The following is a 16,127-nucleotide window of genomic DNA, read 5'->3' on the forward strand; positions in this document are numbered from 1 at the left end:
ACTTGATCGTGGTATACTATTCTGTCTTGTATTATTAGATTCCATTTGCTTGTGTTTTTTCGTGAAATTTTTGTATTGGTTTACACCAGTGGGGATGACTTAAAACTTTCCTTCTCATGTCATTTTTTTGGTGTTTAGTCTCAAGATTTTTCCAGTTTCATAAAAGGCACGGATGAGTCTTCTCTTAGTTTCTGTTCACATTTTATTTAAAATTGTAAGTATTCATTCTTTGGGTATTTGCATAGTGAGGAGACTGCATGAGCCTGAACTTTTCACTGGAAAGACATTTTTGATTTATTTAACCGTTTAAATATATTTCTTAAATAGTTATCATTAAGTAGTTGGCTTTATTTTTAGTCCTCACCCGAGGACATTTTTTTTTATATTTTGTTCAGATAGAGTGGGAGGGAGAGAGAGAGAGAAACATCGACGTGAAAGGGACACATCGAGTGGTTGCCACCCACACGACCCAACCAGGGCCGGGAACAAACTGCAACCGAGGTACGTGCCCTTAGCGGGAACCGAACCCGGGTCTCTCCGGACTGCAGGCCGACGCTCTAACCGCTGAGCCAAACTGGCCAGGGCAAGTAGTTGGCTTTAAATAGAAAACTTGATTTCAAGTTTTTAATTTCTCCTGGAGTCAATTTTACAAAGTTATTGCTTTCAAGAAACATGTCGACGGTACCTAATTATTTGAATTTATTCACAAGAGCTCGCTCATGGTGTCTCCCTGTTATCTCCTGCGGACAGAAGGTCTTTTCAGTCCTGATACTTTGTTCCCTTTTCTTCCCCTTCAGTGTTCCCGCAGGTGAGTCGCTCAGCAGTTCAAACACACTCCCCTGGGCCTCCCTCTGCGCCTGCGCCTGCTCGGGACTGTGCCTGCTTTCCTCTCACTTTGTTCGGCTGTTATGTTCCCTTCTTCTTGTGACACATGCTTCATTCACTAGTTTTTAACTTTTTCCCTTTTTGAGTACATGCCGTTGAAGCTACAAATTTCTTTCCACATGAGTACTGCTTTGGCTACATCCCAAAAGTTTACATTTTGACAGAATATTTTTAAATTTCCACTGTGATTTCTTTGTCAACCTATAGTTACTCAAAGTTATTACTTAATTTACAAACATACTTGAATTTTCTAATGATGTCTTTATTTTAACTTGACTGGCCGTTGTCAGAGAACATACCTTTTGTTGTTTCAGATTTGTGGAATTTATGGAGACTAGGTGCAGGGCCTGACACACAGGCGCTTGACCTCTGCAGACACTGTGCGCTGGACAAGGACGCCCAGCCCTGCTGTCGCCGGCTCCGTGCTTGCTCGTCAGCCGGCAGGGCTGGTCCTGTTCGCGTCCCCACCCCTGCCGGGCTCTCTGCCTCGCTGACACGTGTTCAGAGTTGTAGTCAAGCCTCCGTCAGTGTTGTGAATGTGTCTGCTTTTCCTTGGAATTCTGTCTATTTGTGGTATTACATATTTTTGTGACTTTGGTATTGGGTATATACAAATTTAAGTTGCTGTGTATGCCTGCTGAATTAAGCATTTCTCATTATAAAGTGACTTTTTTACATCTCTGCTAAAGCTTTTTGCATTAAATTCTACTTTGTTTTGTGTTAATATAACATATTATGCCAGCTGGCTTCAATTTGCCTGGCATATCGTTTTCCATATTTGGGCTTCCAGCTTCTCTGTGTACTTACATTTATGTTTCATAAATAACAAAGTTTAATTCTTATCTACTCTGATCATTTTTGACAAATGCATACACAATTATTATAATGCTGTTATATTTTTAGTTTAAATCTATAATTTTATTTTCTGCTTTTAATATGACTTATTTCTACTTCCTTACCATTTCATTTATTTTTTTTTATAATTCCACTTTTTTCTCTGGTAGTTTGGAAGTTTATAATGGGTTTCCAGTCTTTCCGTAGTTATTATCCTAGAAATCAAAAACGTTGTTTCCAGTTGACAGTGTCTGCAGTTCATCCTGCCCCTCGCTCGCCCCCTTGACTCTCCACTTCGACCTTATGCCACTGTGGTCACTCGCGTTTTATTCAGTGACTCTCAGACCCCAGAGATACTGTTTGTGCATTTCCTGTTCATTTTGGCTTATCCGTAGTTTTGTTGCTCTTTTTCTTTTTCTTCCATCTCTCACCTTTCATGCAGAGTGATTTTTCTCCTGTCTGAGTTTATTCTGCAGTTCTCGTTTAGTGCTGCCTTGCTGGGAACTCTTCAGATTTTTGCTTGGCTCTCCTTCTTGAAAAATAGTCTCACCTGTGTGTGGATTCTAAGTTGTCACGTCTCTCTCACCTTCCCTTGGCTTCTGTTTTCTGCTCTTCCTAGTGCCTTCCAGGTCTTCTCCTTCTGCGCTCCCCCACCGCCTCCTGCCGCCTGGACAGTTGTTCTTCCGGTGGTGTTCTGCTCTCTGCTACAATGTGTCTACATGGAAGTTTCTTTTCTGTATGATGCTAGGTACTCATTGGGCTCCCTAAATCTGTAGGTAGCTCTTTTCCTTCATTGTAGAAAGTTCTCAGTCGTTCTCTCTCCAAACACTGCTCCGTCCTCTCTCCTCTCTTTTGGGGACATCAGTCCAATGTCCTCACCATACCCATCGTTTCTCCTGTTCTTACTTTTGTATTTTCCACCTTTTTGTCTACAAACTTCATTCTATATCATTCCTAGTCGCCTGTTTCCCAAGTCACTAATTTCATCTTTGGCAATGTCTAATCAGCTGTTAAGCCAATAAATTTCTTAATTCAGTTATTGATTTTTAGTTGTCAGAAATTCTGTTTTATCACACTAATTGTTTCATTTTATATTTGCCTATTCCATGCAAATGTTTTTCTTCTTTTCCTTATGCATCCAACGGTTTTATAATCTCTGTCTGTTACGTGTGATATCTGATACCTTTATCAATCACTTCTGTTTTTTGTTCCGGCAGTTGCCCGTGGTATGTTGTTCACTCTGTGTTGTGTGGTGCTTGTTGCTGTGTTTTATTTGCCTTTGTTTGGGCTTTTCCTTGGTGATTGTATCTGAACAGCTGTGGCCCCTATTGCATCCGTGGGCTCCTCCTGTCCTGGAATGTCTTCCCCACATTCTAGACTCAGTCACAGATGGCTAAGGAGAGGCGAGCCTGGCCCACCACGGGCAGGCCTGGCCTCCGGGTCTCCCTTGGTTTGAGGGGGTGGCCCTTTTAGCCCATGTATCCTGGAAAGGAGGGGTTTTTGTTGGCCCCCTACCTTTAGACAGTCCGGATCCTTATTTTTGCTCCTTGTGTAGGCAGACCGTTGGCATGTAATCACAGGAAAAAGGAGATGTTGTGATCACTTACCTCTCTGATAACTGATTTGCGTTTAGCCTAGAAATTCCTCATTATCTAGTGAGTTCTTTATTTCTTTTAAGAATTAAAAAGTATTTTATATGGTATTTCTTACTCTTTTCATGAGAATATTGATTCAAATAAAATAACCTGCTTTTACCCAAGATCACAGAACTTTCTTGCAATTTTTATATAAAGAAAGCTACACAAGTCTGAAAAAAATTTCTGATGAACTTCATGGCAGTCCTTCCAAGGGTGAGATGTTGAGGTCTCGGATGTGATAAACCTCATCCTTGGGAAGGCAGCAAACTTTCTTTAGCTACACAGCACGACGACAGGCATGTCCGGTGATGTTCCGGTCGTGATGGGCCACGTACAGGAGGGTGGTCCCGAAGGAAGTTGCCGTGAGACAGTGTGTCCGGCCCTGGCCGGTGCGGCTCGGCCGTGAGAGCCTCAGCCCTCGGACCGAAGAGTCTCGGGTTCGGTTCCAGTCAAGGGCACGGACCTCAGTTGCAGTTTGATCCCCGGCCCTGGTTGGGGTCATGTGGGAAGCAACCAATCGACGTGTCTCTCTCTCACATCAGTGTTTCTCTCTCTCTCTCTCTCTCCCCCCCTTCCCCTCCCTCCCACCCATTCTCTCTGAAAATCAGTGGGAAATATCCTTGGGTGAGGATTAAAGAACAGCAACAGTGCGTCCTGTTCTGCCAGCAGCAGCCTCATACATCTGTTTACTGCATCATTTTCTCTTGTGCTCATTTAGTGTCACGTTGTTTTGTTCATCACAACCTCTAAGCATATGAATCACTGCTAATGTTGCCAGTAAGAGACGGCACACGGGCCTGGATTGGGTGTGGGTTCTAGGAGGAGCTCTGGGCCAGCCGGGGCTGCTTGCCCCTCACGGGTGTGGGGCTGAGGCCCAGAGACCATGCTCCTGCCTCGGCCTTGCCTCCCAGAGCTGCCCACCCAGTGGGAGCCACTCCTAGTAAGAGTCACACTCACGTGCTTAAGACATTCCTGTCACCTCACTCGTGGGAGCGCACCTTCCTTTACCCGTCTGCTCGGAGCTCTGCGCCTCTTGTAGCGGGTCGACCACCCAGCCCCAGGTCTGCAGGGGTCTGCACGGCCCACCTTTCTCTTTCCCGTCCAGTGTCACAGACCATGCTGAAGGGCGACGGATGACCACGTCACTGTCACCTGCAGACATGTTCTGGGGCGTAGAAAGATCTGTTGACTTCAAGGACAATAAATTCTCTTATTTTAAAGTCTAAAAATCATTTATTTCATGTAAAGTTAAAGATAATGCATATAAATAAATTTATATGGAAACCTTGAACGTGTTCGTATTCACAGGTTTGAATCACACTAACCCAGCTACGGTTTAATTTGGCAGTTTGCGTGTGAACTTGGACATGGGCAAAGCTGCGTATGGGTGGATGATGATGAGGGATGAGAACATCCCGGGCACCGTCGTCCGGACCAGCACCATCCCAGAGGAGCTGGGCCGCCTGGTGTACCTGCTGACAGACAAGACAGGTAACGCCCCCGTGTGCTTCCTCCGGGTGACCGGCTGTGTGTCCCCGTGGGCGTGTGGTGTGTGTGTGTGCACGCCACAGTATCGAGTCACAGTGAGGGTTTCTCAGACTACGCTTGAAAACGCACACAGCTGATCTTACCTTCTGATATACACAGATTTGTCAGAATTAGCAAAGTATTCTTAGAGATTGAAGTGACATTTCTGTACTTTAGATTTTCTACAGCCTACATTTTGGGGGGTTGGTTTTGTTTAACTCATTATTGCACCTCTCTAGTGGCTTTTTAAGGGCAAGAATTGCTTGTTTACTATAGACTGACACTGAGCTGGGAGGAGAGAACACGTGTGGACTGGTGGTCTCGCGATGGCTCTCTCCCGAGGGCCTCGCCCAGGTGACTCGGCACACCGAGGTTGGTGCCCCACGTTCTCCGTCCTTGTTTTGTTTTGTTCTTTTCACCAAAGAATTCTTATCAATCCATAACATACTAAATAAAAAACAAGTCTGAATGTAGCACTATAACAAAAGCCATATCTAAGGGTCAAATCCCTCCTTGATTTATTGGTTTATGATTAATTCCAAGTAATTACTAACTAGAAATAAAATAATTGTATAATGATAAAGAAAAGATGTTTCAAAATTCAGCATTTAAAATAAAATATATAAAAATTCTCACTATAGTCAGGAAGAAAAAAGAAATTTGCTAACAACACTGCTATGTAACATTTATTACTCTAGCCATTGCAGCAGGCAAAACACAGAAATAAGATAAACAACAAAAAGATGAAACCAGTGTCTGCAGTTGCAATGACCCACCAAGGAAATCGCTGGTGGAAACATCAGCCGAGCGGCAGCTTCCAGACTGAAGTGCACAGTGGCCCCTTATGTGTGGAATAGACTGGAGGCAACACCCGTTTCCGGGAGCCTCGGTCCACGTGGGGCGAGCGCGCTGGGAGCTGGCCTGAATTTACAGGAGCGTGTCAGGCCCTGTGCTGGACTGCTGTGTTCTTCTCCAGCCTGTCCTTGGGGCACTGAGGACCGGCCAGGTGGCCATGCTCAGGAGTCGGACTGACTCAGAAAGAGCAGCTTGAGGAGCTCGGGCTCAGGCAGGTCGACGGAGGAAGGGCCTTCAGTTTCCCTGACAAGCGGCATCCGGCTGGTGGGAGGTTTAAAGAATAAACAACATGGAAAGCAGGCAAAACTGCATCAGAGGATCCAGAAATTGAGTTGTTTCTGGAAATAGTCTGACAGCAGCTGGAGCAAAGCACAGCCCAAGGCTCTAAAGCTTAGGAGGAGACATTCTGAATGTAGAGGCAACACGTGCGTGGGGCCGGCCTGTGGAGTCCTCACTGCCCACCATGCTCAGAAGACCGTCCGGCTCACCACCTGTCAGCCTGGACTTTGTTGACAAATATAACCAGAAACAAGAATCACCAGCAGAAGTCAGAGTGCCAGTGTGAACAGGCGAGCTGTTCCCAAAGAAACAAGTACAATGTTTTTACAAAGAAACCCAAAGACCCATCGGGAAAATGTTTAGAATCACAAGGGAGCTTAGTTAAACATATGAATCATGTCCAAATCAAACCCCATTTTTGTGTACCCACAGTGTTGGGACACTTAATTATAAAAATGCCAGTAGAATGACAACAAAATGTATAAAGCAGTTAAAAATAAACTGGAACAAAAACAGGTAGGACTGGGTCTTCTTCCTGAGAGCATGTGACCTCAGGGTCCCAGGGCTGGATGCAGGGAGTGCTGCTGTGGCCACACGGACACGTGGTAGGTGTGCGTGGCGTTTGGTCGTCGTATGAAACATTCAGGTCTCAGTGGTCACCACGGTGGCCTCCATCACCACGAGCAGCTGGTCTGCCAGGTGGCTGCTGGGTGGAGCTCTCGGTGTGGAGGAGGTGGGCAGCAGCGTGCAGACACCTCCGAGGCCCGAGCTCCAGCTGGACAGGTGAAGATCTGCTGTCGGAGAAGCCCACACTCTACATGACTGTGAGGTGTGCTCACAGGGCTGCACGCTGGGTGTGCGCTTCATCAGGGAGCTTCTGACGGGCATCGCTGGCTGGAGCAGAGTGGAAGGTGCAGGGAGATGCAGGCTGATAACTGCATCACAGTTTCCTGTGGACAAGAAAGCAGGGCGGCGTAATTAGATTTGATTGGAGCGCACGTTTCCGGTAAGATCTGGGATTAATGATGTTGCTATAGTGACACATCTGCAGCCACCGGTTGTGAGACATAAAGGGATTCACTCAGCAGGAGCCGACATCTGCGAGCTGGCAGGATGCGGAGCACGTTGACGCTGACCAGAGACAGGCCGCTGTGTGCTGAGCCATGCTGGAGCCGGAGGGCCCTGTGCACCTCGGCGGCCGACCGTCCTCTGCTCCCTGGTCCTTTGACGGTGCCCTGGTGAGGAGCAAGGCTGCAGAGGGTGGGGAGCGGGCCTGTTGAGGCCACACATTAATTCCTTCAGTAGGGAGTTTTCGTCTTCATGCAGAACAAAGCCATTAATCAAAACACTCACTACAACAAGTTTCTTAGGACTCACATCTTAACTGTAACATCCATTACCCAAATGCCATGTTGCTTGGACTTGAAGCACAGTAAGTTTCCCAGGACGGAGGACTGGTGCTGGGCTGTGCTGCTTGTGCGGGGTGCCTGCGAGCCAGCGCTGTCCCGAGTGGGGTCCGCCGTGCTTCGGCGTGTCCTCCGTCTGAGAGGGTGCCGGGCCTTCGGTGGGAGCACTCACGAGCAGTCCGCTGGCACGGCTGCACACCACAGTGCACCCGGGTGTGAGCGCCGTCGTCCCGCCTTGGGGGCTTGGACCGGTTGAAATACTCTGCACCCGCCGCGTTGAACAGCTCGCAGCGCTGGGCACACCCTCCTGAGAAAGCCCGTGGACAGCAAGCCCTCGCGTGACCCCATACTTGCAGCTCGGAAAGAATGGAGGCAGCTCTGCCGTCGGGTGAGTGAGAAGTGTGTCCTTCCTCGTAAGGTCCAAGCAGCGTGTGTTTGAACGCACCACCCACCCCATTGTTGAACTAGAGCCTTCCAAGGAAGCGGCGTGCAGTCGGGGAGCTGCCAGTCCTGTGAGCTGGCTGCCGCCATTTCCGGTGACGGCCGCCTCGCCCTCTGCGGCAGGGCGCTCCAGTTCTGGTCCCAGGCCAGACCACCACCCAGAGCTGATCAGAGAGCCTGCGTCTGCCCTGGCCGCGCTCCTCTGCGTGGCCGTGTCCCGTCGGCCACCACCGAGGGCAGTTCCCACAGGACTTCTTCCGGTGACCCTCTGCCTGTCCGCTCGCTGCCGTCCACAGCGCTGCGTTATCAAGAGCTACAGAGACACTTCCTGCCCATGAAGCCACCGTCGCGACCAGGTCACTGGACCTTCTGACCTGGTGGCTCTCGGCCTCTGCCTGGCTCAGTTAGTCCTGCCCCTTTGCCAAGTTTCAAATTTGGGACATTCTAACGTCTGCTATATCAAGACAACACACACTGTGGAAACTCCGCTGGCTGGAGTCAGGAAGATAAGCTCTGGGAGCAGGTCTCGTCACTGGCTCACAGCAGCCGTCCGTCTTGGCACAGCGGGTGCCGCAGCGGGTGGGGGCACGTGGGCCGTCCTGCTCGGCGCCCTGGGGTCAGCTGTGGAGGCAGGACTTCCTCCAAATTCAAAAGTTTCAGGATTCATCTTAAAATATGAGAAATTATGTGTGCCATTCAACTAAAGGCATGTCTGCATAAATATCTCGGTGTCTTTAGCCCAACAAGATGTGAATACATTTATTCAAATGGCAAAATAACAATCATTCTATGGAAATGCTAGTCATTTGTTTGACTATATCAGTCTTAAATGTCTTAAAATATGATTTATTAGCAAGTTAGAATTTTAGAAGGTGTGGCAATTATTACAGTGTTTGATTCAAATGACGAACCTTCAGGGTGTATCACTGTCTCAACATCTGGCATAATCACTGGACGTCCTTCCCCACAACCTAAGTCAGAATGTTTTCATCACCCGACAGCTCCTGGTGCACAGCGTCCCCTTCGCCCCTTCCCTGCCCAGCCCTGGGCGACCCCTGACCTACTTCCTGCCTCGGTGAATTTGCAACCGGACTTTCACGCGACTGCTTCTTTCACGCAGCACCACCGACGGACACGGTGTAGCATGTGTCAGTGCTTCATCTCTTTCTATTGCTGAGCAGTATTTCATTGTGTGGACGTAGAGCGATATTGCATTGTGTGGACGTAGAGCGATATTGCATTGTGTGGACGTAGAGCAGTATTGCATTGTGTGGACGTAGAGCAGTATTTCATTGTGTGGACGTAGAGCGATATTGCATTGTGTGGACGTAGAGCGATATTGCATTGTGTGGACGTAGAGCGATATTGCATTGTGTGGACGTAGAGCGATATTGCATTGTGTGGACGTAGAGCGATATTGCATTGTGTGGACGTAGAGCGATATTGCATTGTATGGACGTACCACATTGTATTTACCATTTATCAGCTAATAGACATGAGTGTTGTTTCTGGGTTTTGCCTATTCTGAATAATGCTGCTGTGAACATTAGAGTTCTCACCAAGGCAACCAGGCAAGACCATGTGTGACCCTCTGTATAGAAAATCCTGAGGAATCTTCTAAAAATGTATTAGAACCAATAAACAAATTTAGTAAGATTTTAAGATATGAGATCAATATACCAAAATGTATTTCTGTACATTAGCGATAAACTGTCCAAAAATAGAATTAAGTAAACAATTCCATTTACAATGGCATCAAAAATAAAGTCAGTAGTGCATGGCGTCGAGATGCACAGTAGTCCCCAAATTGATCTACGGCTTCTACATGATCCTTTTCAAAACCCCGGCAGCCTTACTTGCAGAAATTCTCAAGCTGACTCTAAAGTTCATATGGAAATACAAGGGACTAATTCCAATACAATTTTGGAAAAAGCAGAGCTGGAAGACTCACACTCCTCATTTCAGAGCGTGCTGCAAAGCTACAGTAGTCGAGACAGTGTGGTCCTGCAACACACAGACATGGAGTCAAGGGGATAAAACTTCGGGTCCAGAAATAAATCCTAGGTTGATAGTCAGGGGGTTATCAAAAGGACGCCAAGACCGTCCATGGAGAAAGAACCGTCTTCTCAGCAAGCGGTGCTGGAAAACCACCAGCCACATGCAGGAGGCACCTGGACCTGCCTCACGCCATATGGACAGGTCAGCTCAGAACATCAATCTAAACAATCGTCTGTTTCCAGAAACTGTTCTATGTCTGTGTTGTTTCCTTCTCCCCAGCTCTCCTGAGCACTGCGTGAAGGGCTTTAGGTCTCCACCGAAATACAGAGTTTTGTAAACAGCCCAAGAGGAGAAAGACTAGTTCAAACCTGGGCTTCAAGTATCTTTTAAACTAAATGTGTAAATGCAATGACATAGTCAGTGTTTCGGCATCTGCTTGTATATATATCTTTGGTAACCATCTGGGGTTTTTGTGCATGTGTGGAATTACTCGAGATTTCTGTGAATGGTAACAAGAAGCCAGTGTAACAACAACAGCATTGTTGACGTTGGAGATCTCAGAACCTGAAATGTCCCCAGGCTGGTCGGGACAGCGGCGAGCTGACAGACTCTTCTCTGCAGACTCAGATTCAGTCTGCGAATGGGCTCTGGATGGGGTGTGGTGACCGTGTGCTTCTGGAAGGGAACTCTGGTGTCCACAGGATTCACTACATTGGGGACACCAGGGTAATAATCTCCAGAATAAATTATCTGTCACGTGACTCAGATGTGTAACACTTTCAACCCGAGGTGAAGGTGTGAGCCAGGAACGGGTCGCCAGTGCCAGTCGAGGTCCCGGGAGCAGGGGCGGACACTGTGCCCCCGATGGAGGCCCCAGGCTGCAGTGCTGGTCCCTCAGCCTCTGCGCCCCGTGGTTCACCGCAGACCTGGAGCCCGCCGGCCGGAACGGCACTGCGCCCAGGACACAGGGCGGACACTGTGCCCCCGATGGAGGCCCCAGGCTGCAGTGCTGGTCCCTCAGCCTCTGCGCCCCGTGGTTCACCGCAGGCCTGGAGCCCGCCAGCGGGAACGGCACTGCGCCCAGGACACAGGGCGGACACTGTGCCCCCCGATGGAGGCCCCAGGCTGCAGTGCTGGTCCCTCAGCCTCTGCGCCCCGTGGTTCACCGCAGGCCTGGAGCCCGCCGGCGGGAACGGCACTGTGCCCAGGACAGGCTGCAGCACGAGGCCGAGGCCGGTTTCCTCAGCTCGCCAGGCACGGAGCAGGAGAAGCCTGGAGCCCTGGGGGAAGACCTCCCAGGATCCACGGGCAGGCAGCCTGCAAAGCCGTCACCTGCCGTCCAGCCGAGCTGCGCCTCTCTCCGCTGCAGCAGGGACGGAACGGCCGTGTGTCTGGTTTCAGCAGTCGCGGGGGCACAGAGTGAGTGGGGTTCAGGTGAAAGGCGAGCTCTCATTGGAGCCCTGCCGAGGGTAAGGGGACAGCGCCCTCCATGACACAGTTCTGTCCACAGAGGGGGGAGAAACTGCTGCCTGAACCCGGGGTCCTCGCACTCTGCTGCTCACATTTCTTGTTGACGTCCTGCTGTTGGGGTTCAGCCAGGCTGCAGGCGCGCCCTGTGCCCCCAAACACACAGCCTCTCCAGGGCGCCTTCCACACATAGATGCTGCTGTGACCGGGACAGTGGACACTTGACAAAACAAGACATCCAAAATCAGCTCTTCCTGAAGCAGAACATCATGTGTGCAAAAAAAAAAAAAAAATTAATATTTTATGGGTGTTTTGTAGCCATGTGATAAGTCCAACCCTGACTGTCACTGGTTGGCCACGGGACTGTTGGCGTCCTGGTTCCCATCGATAAGCCCATCGGCGGGTGATCCCTCCGTGGTCTCTGAACTGCAAGCCCGGGGGCGGGGGGCAGGGGGCGGGGCGGGGGGGCGGCCACCGCAGGTCCCAGCGGCCTGACCGGCAGAGGTTCTGTGCCTGTAGTACAGCCTTGTTTTGTATTAGCTAAATGGAGAGTATTGAGGGTCTCCCTCCAGGGCCCTAAAGGCACCGCATTGTGAATTCATTGCCCCGGAAGGAAATCTCCCCAAACTCCCCAGGGGCTGGAGTGCGGGGCGGCTCTCTGCCTGCCTCTGGGCGCTGCGCACCCTGCGGCTCCGGGGAAGCCCAACCACCAAGCTCAGACACGACCTGCCCCTGCGCCCTCCCGGCCTGCCTCCCTCCCCTGCCCCTGCACCCTCCCGGCCTGCCTCCCTCCCCTGCTCCTGCGCCCTCCCGGCCTGCCTCCCTCACCTCCTCGCGCTCAGTGTGTCCGCCCCAGTTGACCAGCAGCCCCCGGAGTGGCCGCTGGGCACTGTCCTCAGCCTCCGAGGAGCCAGCGAGTGCACCTGCCCCGCCTTCCCCTTCCGCCAGGGCCTAAAGGCATCTGCTCCTGTTCAATTAAAAATACTGTTTCAAAATAAGGGGTTTTTGAAACACAGACACACTAATTTGGCGCCAGCTGCCTTGCTCAGCGTGCTCTGTGGGCAGTCAGAGCCGTGATCGGTGCTGCAGGCTCAGGCGTGTCTCGGAACCAGCAGAAAGTGCGTAAGTCGCAGATATGCGCCCAGAGGCAGAGACGCACTGCCTTCACTGCACTGGGACCCTTCACATCATTGCAGCCATTGAAAAGGGAACTTGAGGTGCTAGGAGAAAACCTCTTGTCCTCACTAGTAAACTGAAAAGAGCGGCAGATGACATTTCAAGAGACGTCATGTCCCGGAGTAGAAGGGGTGGCGCAGAGGTGTGTTCAGAGGGTGGAGAGTCAGTCCTGGTGACAGCACCTGTGTGCACTCACCGCCTGCTGCTTCTCCCACAGGGACCCTCACCCAGAACGAAATGGCATTTAAGCGGCTGCATCTGGGCACTGTGTCCTACGGCTCAGACACGATGGACGAGATCCAGAGCCACGTCCGGAGCTCCTGCGCACAGGTGAGCCGCCGGCCCGGGCTCCTCGGGGGCGGCCGCTGCAGCGGGCGCTGTCCAGGCCGCGGAGCGTCGCACGAGGTTCCTCGTCAGATCTGGTGTCTAGATCGAACAGCAGACTTGGGACCACTTCACACAGCATGTCGCACGGTAGCAACAGGCAGGGACGCGGGTCACCCTTCCTTCCGGACTGCTTGTGAAATCGCTCCGTTCAGTCAGGGCTTGAAGAGACTGAGGACAATGCGTCCTCGCGTGTGTATGACAGTCCCTCTGTGTTTGTTCGTGACTAGTGAGACTCTCGTACATTCTTCTGTTTTTCCCCTTCTCTGTGAACAGCAGGAGAAAGGGCAGTGTCGGGCCCGGTGTACCCGTTGTTCATGTCGGCAGGCACAGTGCCCACGCCCGTACCTTCTCCACCCGTGGCTCCCACGTGAGATCACATCCCCAGTGTTTCACCTGCGGTGGTTCGTCTGCATCCCTGCTAGATGAGGACTCTTCTTACGATGTGACCCACATCTCGATGCTCACGGGGGCTGTTTGCTTTCGCAGGGGTGCAGCCTAGCGGTCATAGCGCCTCCGGCGGTGTAGACAGCAGGCTCCCGCCAGCGCACCTGGCCTGGAGCCCTGATGTTCCGGACTCCTGCGTTCTTTCCACTGCTCATTTTTAGGCTCCAGGGTTTTTGTAGCTCTGTCCCCAAGTAGTGTGTCTCCTTCATTGGACTTCCTTTCACCTGCCCTAGAACGTGAAGTCGCTGACTCTGAGTCACCTCCCCTAGCAGGCAAGGGGACTAAAGCTGCCCACGCGCCAGGCTGCATCTGGGTTGGAGTCATCCCTTCCTGGGCTTTTTTTCCTCGGCCTCTGTCAGCTTGTTGTAGAACCCACGTGACCACGAGCCAAGGGGTGTCAGGTTCAGAAGTACACGCCCCCAGGGGCAGCCGTGGCTCAGCCACGGAGACCCTGCTCCATGGGCGCCCCCGGCAGGTGGTGTGTGGCTTTCTGTGTCTCCACTCGCGTGGCCAGCCCTGTGGGCAGTTACGTGCAGACCTCTCTGCAGTCCTCTCCCGCCAGCATGCACTTTCCCTGTGAGATGCTGCCAACTGAAACCAGTCTCACGTGTGCACATACGTGTCACACGTACATATTTATCACGTGTACACACCTAGCACGTGTGCATGTTTTTCACATGTATATCGCACATAGACATGTTTATTGTGTGTTTGTCAGACAAATACATATTTATCATGGGTGCGCGTGTTTATCACGAGTGTATTGCATGTGTTCATCGTGCTTATACATGTTTATCACATGTACGTGTTTATCGTGTGTGCATGTTTATCGTGTGGTTATTATATGTGATGTTCATGCATGCACACACCCATGCACAAACAAGAAAAGCACTTTATTAATTCAGGTGTCACTCATTTTAGTAGGAGTACTTTGTAACCCAGAATATTTATTAATAGAAGGAAAATCTAAAAAGTCTTTTCCCTTCTCCTAGTAACCTGTGTTGGGATTGAAATGGTACCAGGTGACATCTTCTTTTTCCCCAAAATTAATTTATATTGTCCTTGAATATGACTGTCCTAGCCCCAAAGAAGTGATTTTACTCGAACAAAGTAAGAGCAGAAAAGAGGAGCCATCACATGAAAACACAGATATTGGCTCTTTCCCACCTAAGAGGACTCTGCTCTCACTGAGAGCCGCCGCTGGCCACCTGGTCAGACGGCCTTCACGTGGGCTGCCTCTCCTCATGTCCTCACTGCTGCCCACGGCGGTGCACACGCGCCTTCTCTGACCTGCGCGCTCCCTGCTGGACGCACCTGCTGGCCGAGGGCACGCTTCCTCCTTAATGGAATTTGTGTGAGATTAAATTATACAGCCCGCAGGAAGCCCAGCCTGATGCAGAAGGCGGTCGTCAGCCAGCTTCTGCTGTAACGGCAGCTCGAGCAGAACGCAGATGTGGGGTCTGACGCCCGCTGACAGGGGTGCCAGCTGAGCAGAGAAGTTAAACCCCTCATTAGCCAGCACTGTAATTTGATGGGCAGAGTAGTCACGGTTCAGTGGCTCTGCACGCCCCGTCCAAAAGCGACAGCCTGGGTGCTCGGGAGGCCTGTCACCAGTGACTCCGAAGTTACTGAAGAACGTTTGACAGTCCTGAGGGTCAGGGGCGTGCCCCTCCCCCGAGCAGGAGTGAATAATAGAAGTCATCCGCTTGGCGGGTGAGCTGAGCCCCCTGAACGCAGCTGGACGAGACGACAGCCAGGCAAGCGTCCATGTAGACGGGCCGTTGCTTCAGGAGAGCAGGGTTTTGAAATGTGACGTGGGGGTCGTTCCCCTCAGAACGCCACAGTCACCAGTCATCATGGTCCACAAGACTGGACACAGACTTCAGAGACTGTCGCAGGCTGGTCTGCGGTGGTCAGCGAAGGTTCACACCACTTGAAGCAGAGCATTTGTAAAGGGAAGTGGAGAGGTTGTATCAGGTACCACTCTGGTTTGTTCTAGGCTTACTCTGCTTCTAGAAGCGGTGAGTAAACAGAAATTAGGAAGGACCCAGCCAGCTACTGCCACAGTCAGAGTGAATCTAGTGGAAGCCAGTTGTCAGACGTTAAGCATCACAGTGAATATCGGGGTGCTTGACAGCGGGGAGTACCGAAGCACTTTGCGGCAGTCGGATGGAGCCTCGTCCTCCCAGAGGTGTGATGTGGGGGTCATCAGAGCCAAGGCGGGGATCAGTGCAGGCTCTTACCTGTCCCAGCGCGTGAGTTTGTAAGAACCACGAGAACCTTCCAGTATCAGCTGCGCACCGTCTTCAGTTCTGTGCCCTCATGTCCCACAGGTGCACGCTCAAGCCAGTGGAGACACCGGCAGTTCAGCCCCACCGAGGAAAGCCCAGTCTTCAGGTCCCAAAGCAAGGAAGAGTGTGAGCAGCCGCGTCCATGAGGCAGTGAAGGCCCTCGCACTGTGTCACAACGTGACGCCTGTGTACGAGTCTCGAGCGGGCACCACCGGGGAGACCGAGTACGCGGAAGTGGACCAAGACTTCAGCGACGAGAACCGCACCTACCAGGCCTCCAGCCCCGATGAGGTCAGTCTGCCTCTGAAAGCGTCGCCCACCGTGATGCTGCTGCAAGTGCAGAGCCGGGTCGGTCGGTGCGTTTCACTGGGACCCGCAGGCATGAGCGTGAGCTCGTTGGAGGGTGAGCAGGGGGTGGTGAGTGCAGCCGCGCGCACGTGTGTGGGCCTGTGTCCACACCCCTCTGGACACCTAAGAGCCAGTCACAGGGAAACAGGAGC

At 51.2% G+C, this 16,127-nt stretch overlaps 1 protein-coding gene across 8 annotated transcripts in view; it reads left to right on the forward strand.

Annotated features, from left to right (window-relative positions):
- The window catches only part of ATP9B (ATPase phospholipid transporting 9B (putative)), a 158,305-nt gene that overhangs the window by 117,357 nt on the left and 24,821 nt on the right, over positions 1-16,127 (forward strand). For all 8 annotated transcript variants that reach the window (XM_036244270.1, XM_036244272.1, XM_036244271.1 and 5 more), the window contains 3 exons: positions 4,705-4,847; positions 12,723-12,835; positions 15,670-15,918. In XM_036244270.1, coding sequence (XP_036100163.1) covers positions 4,705-4,847; positions 12,723-12,835; positions 15,670-15,918 — 505 coding nt within the window. The remainder of the gene's footprint in view (positions 1-4,704; positions 4,848-12,722; positions 12,836-15,669; positions 15,919-16,127) is intronic.

This window comes from Molossus molossus, unplaced genomic scaffold, assembly GCF_014108415.1.
Source record: "Molossus molossus isolate mMolMol1 unplaced genomic scaffold, mMolMol1.p scaffold_m16_p_6, whole genome shotgun sequence".
Lineage (NCBI taxonomy): Eukaryota > Metazoa > Chordata > Mammalia > Chiroptera > Molossidae > Molossus > Molossus molossus.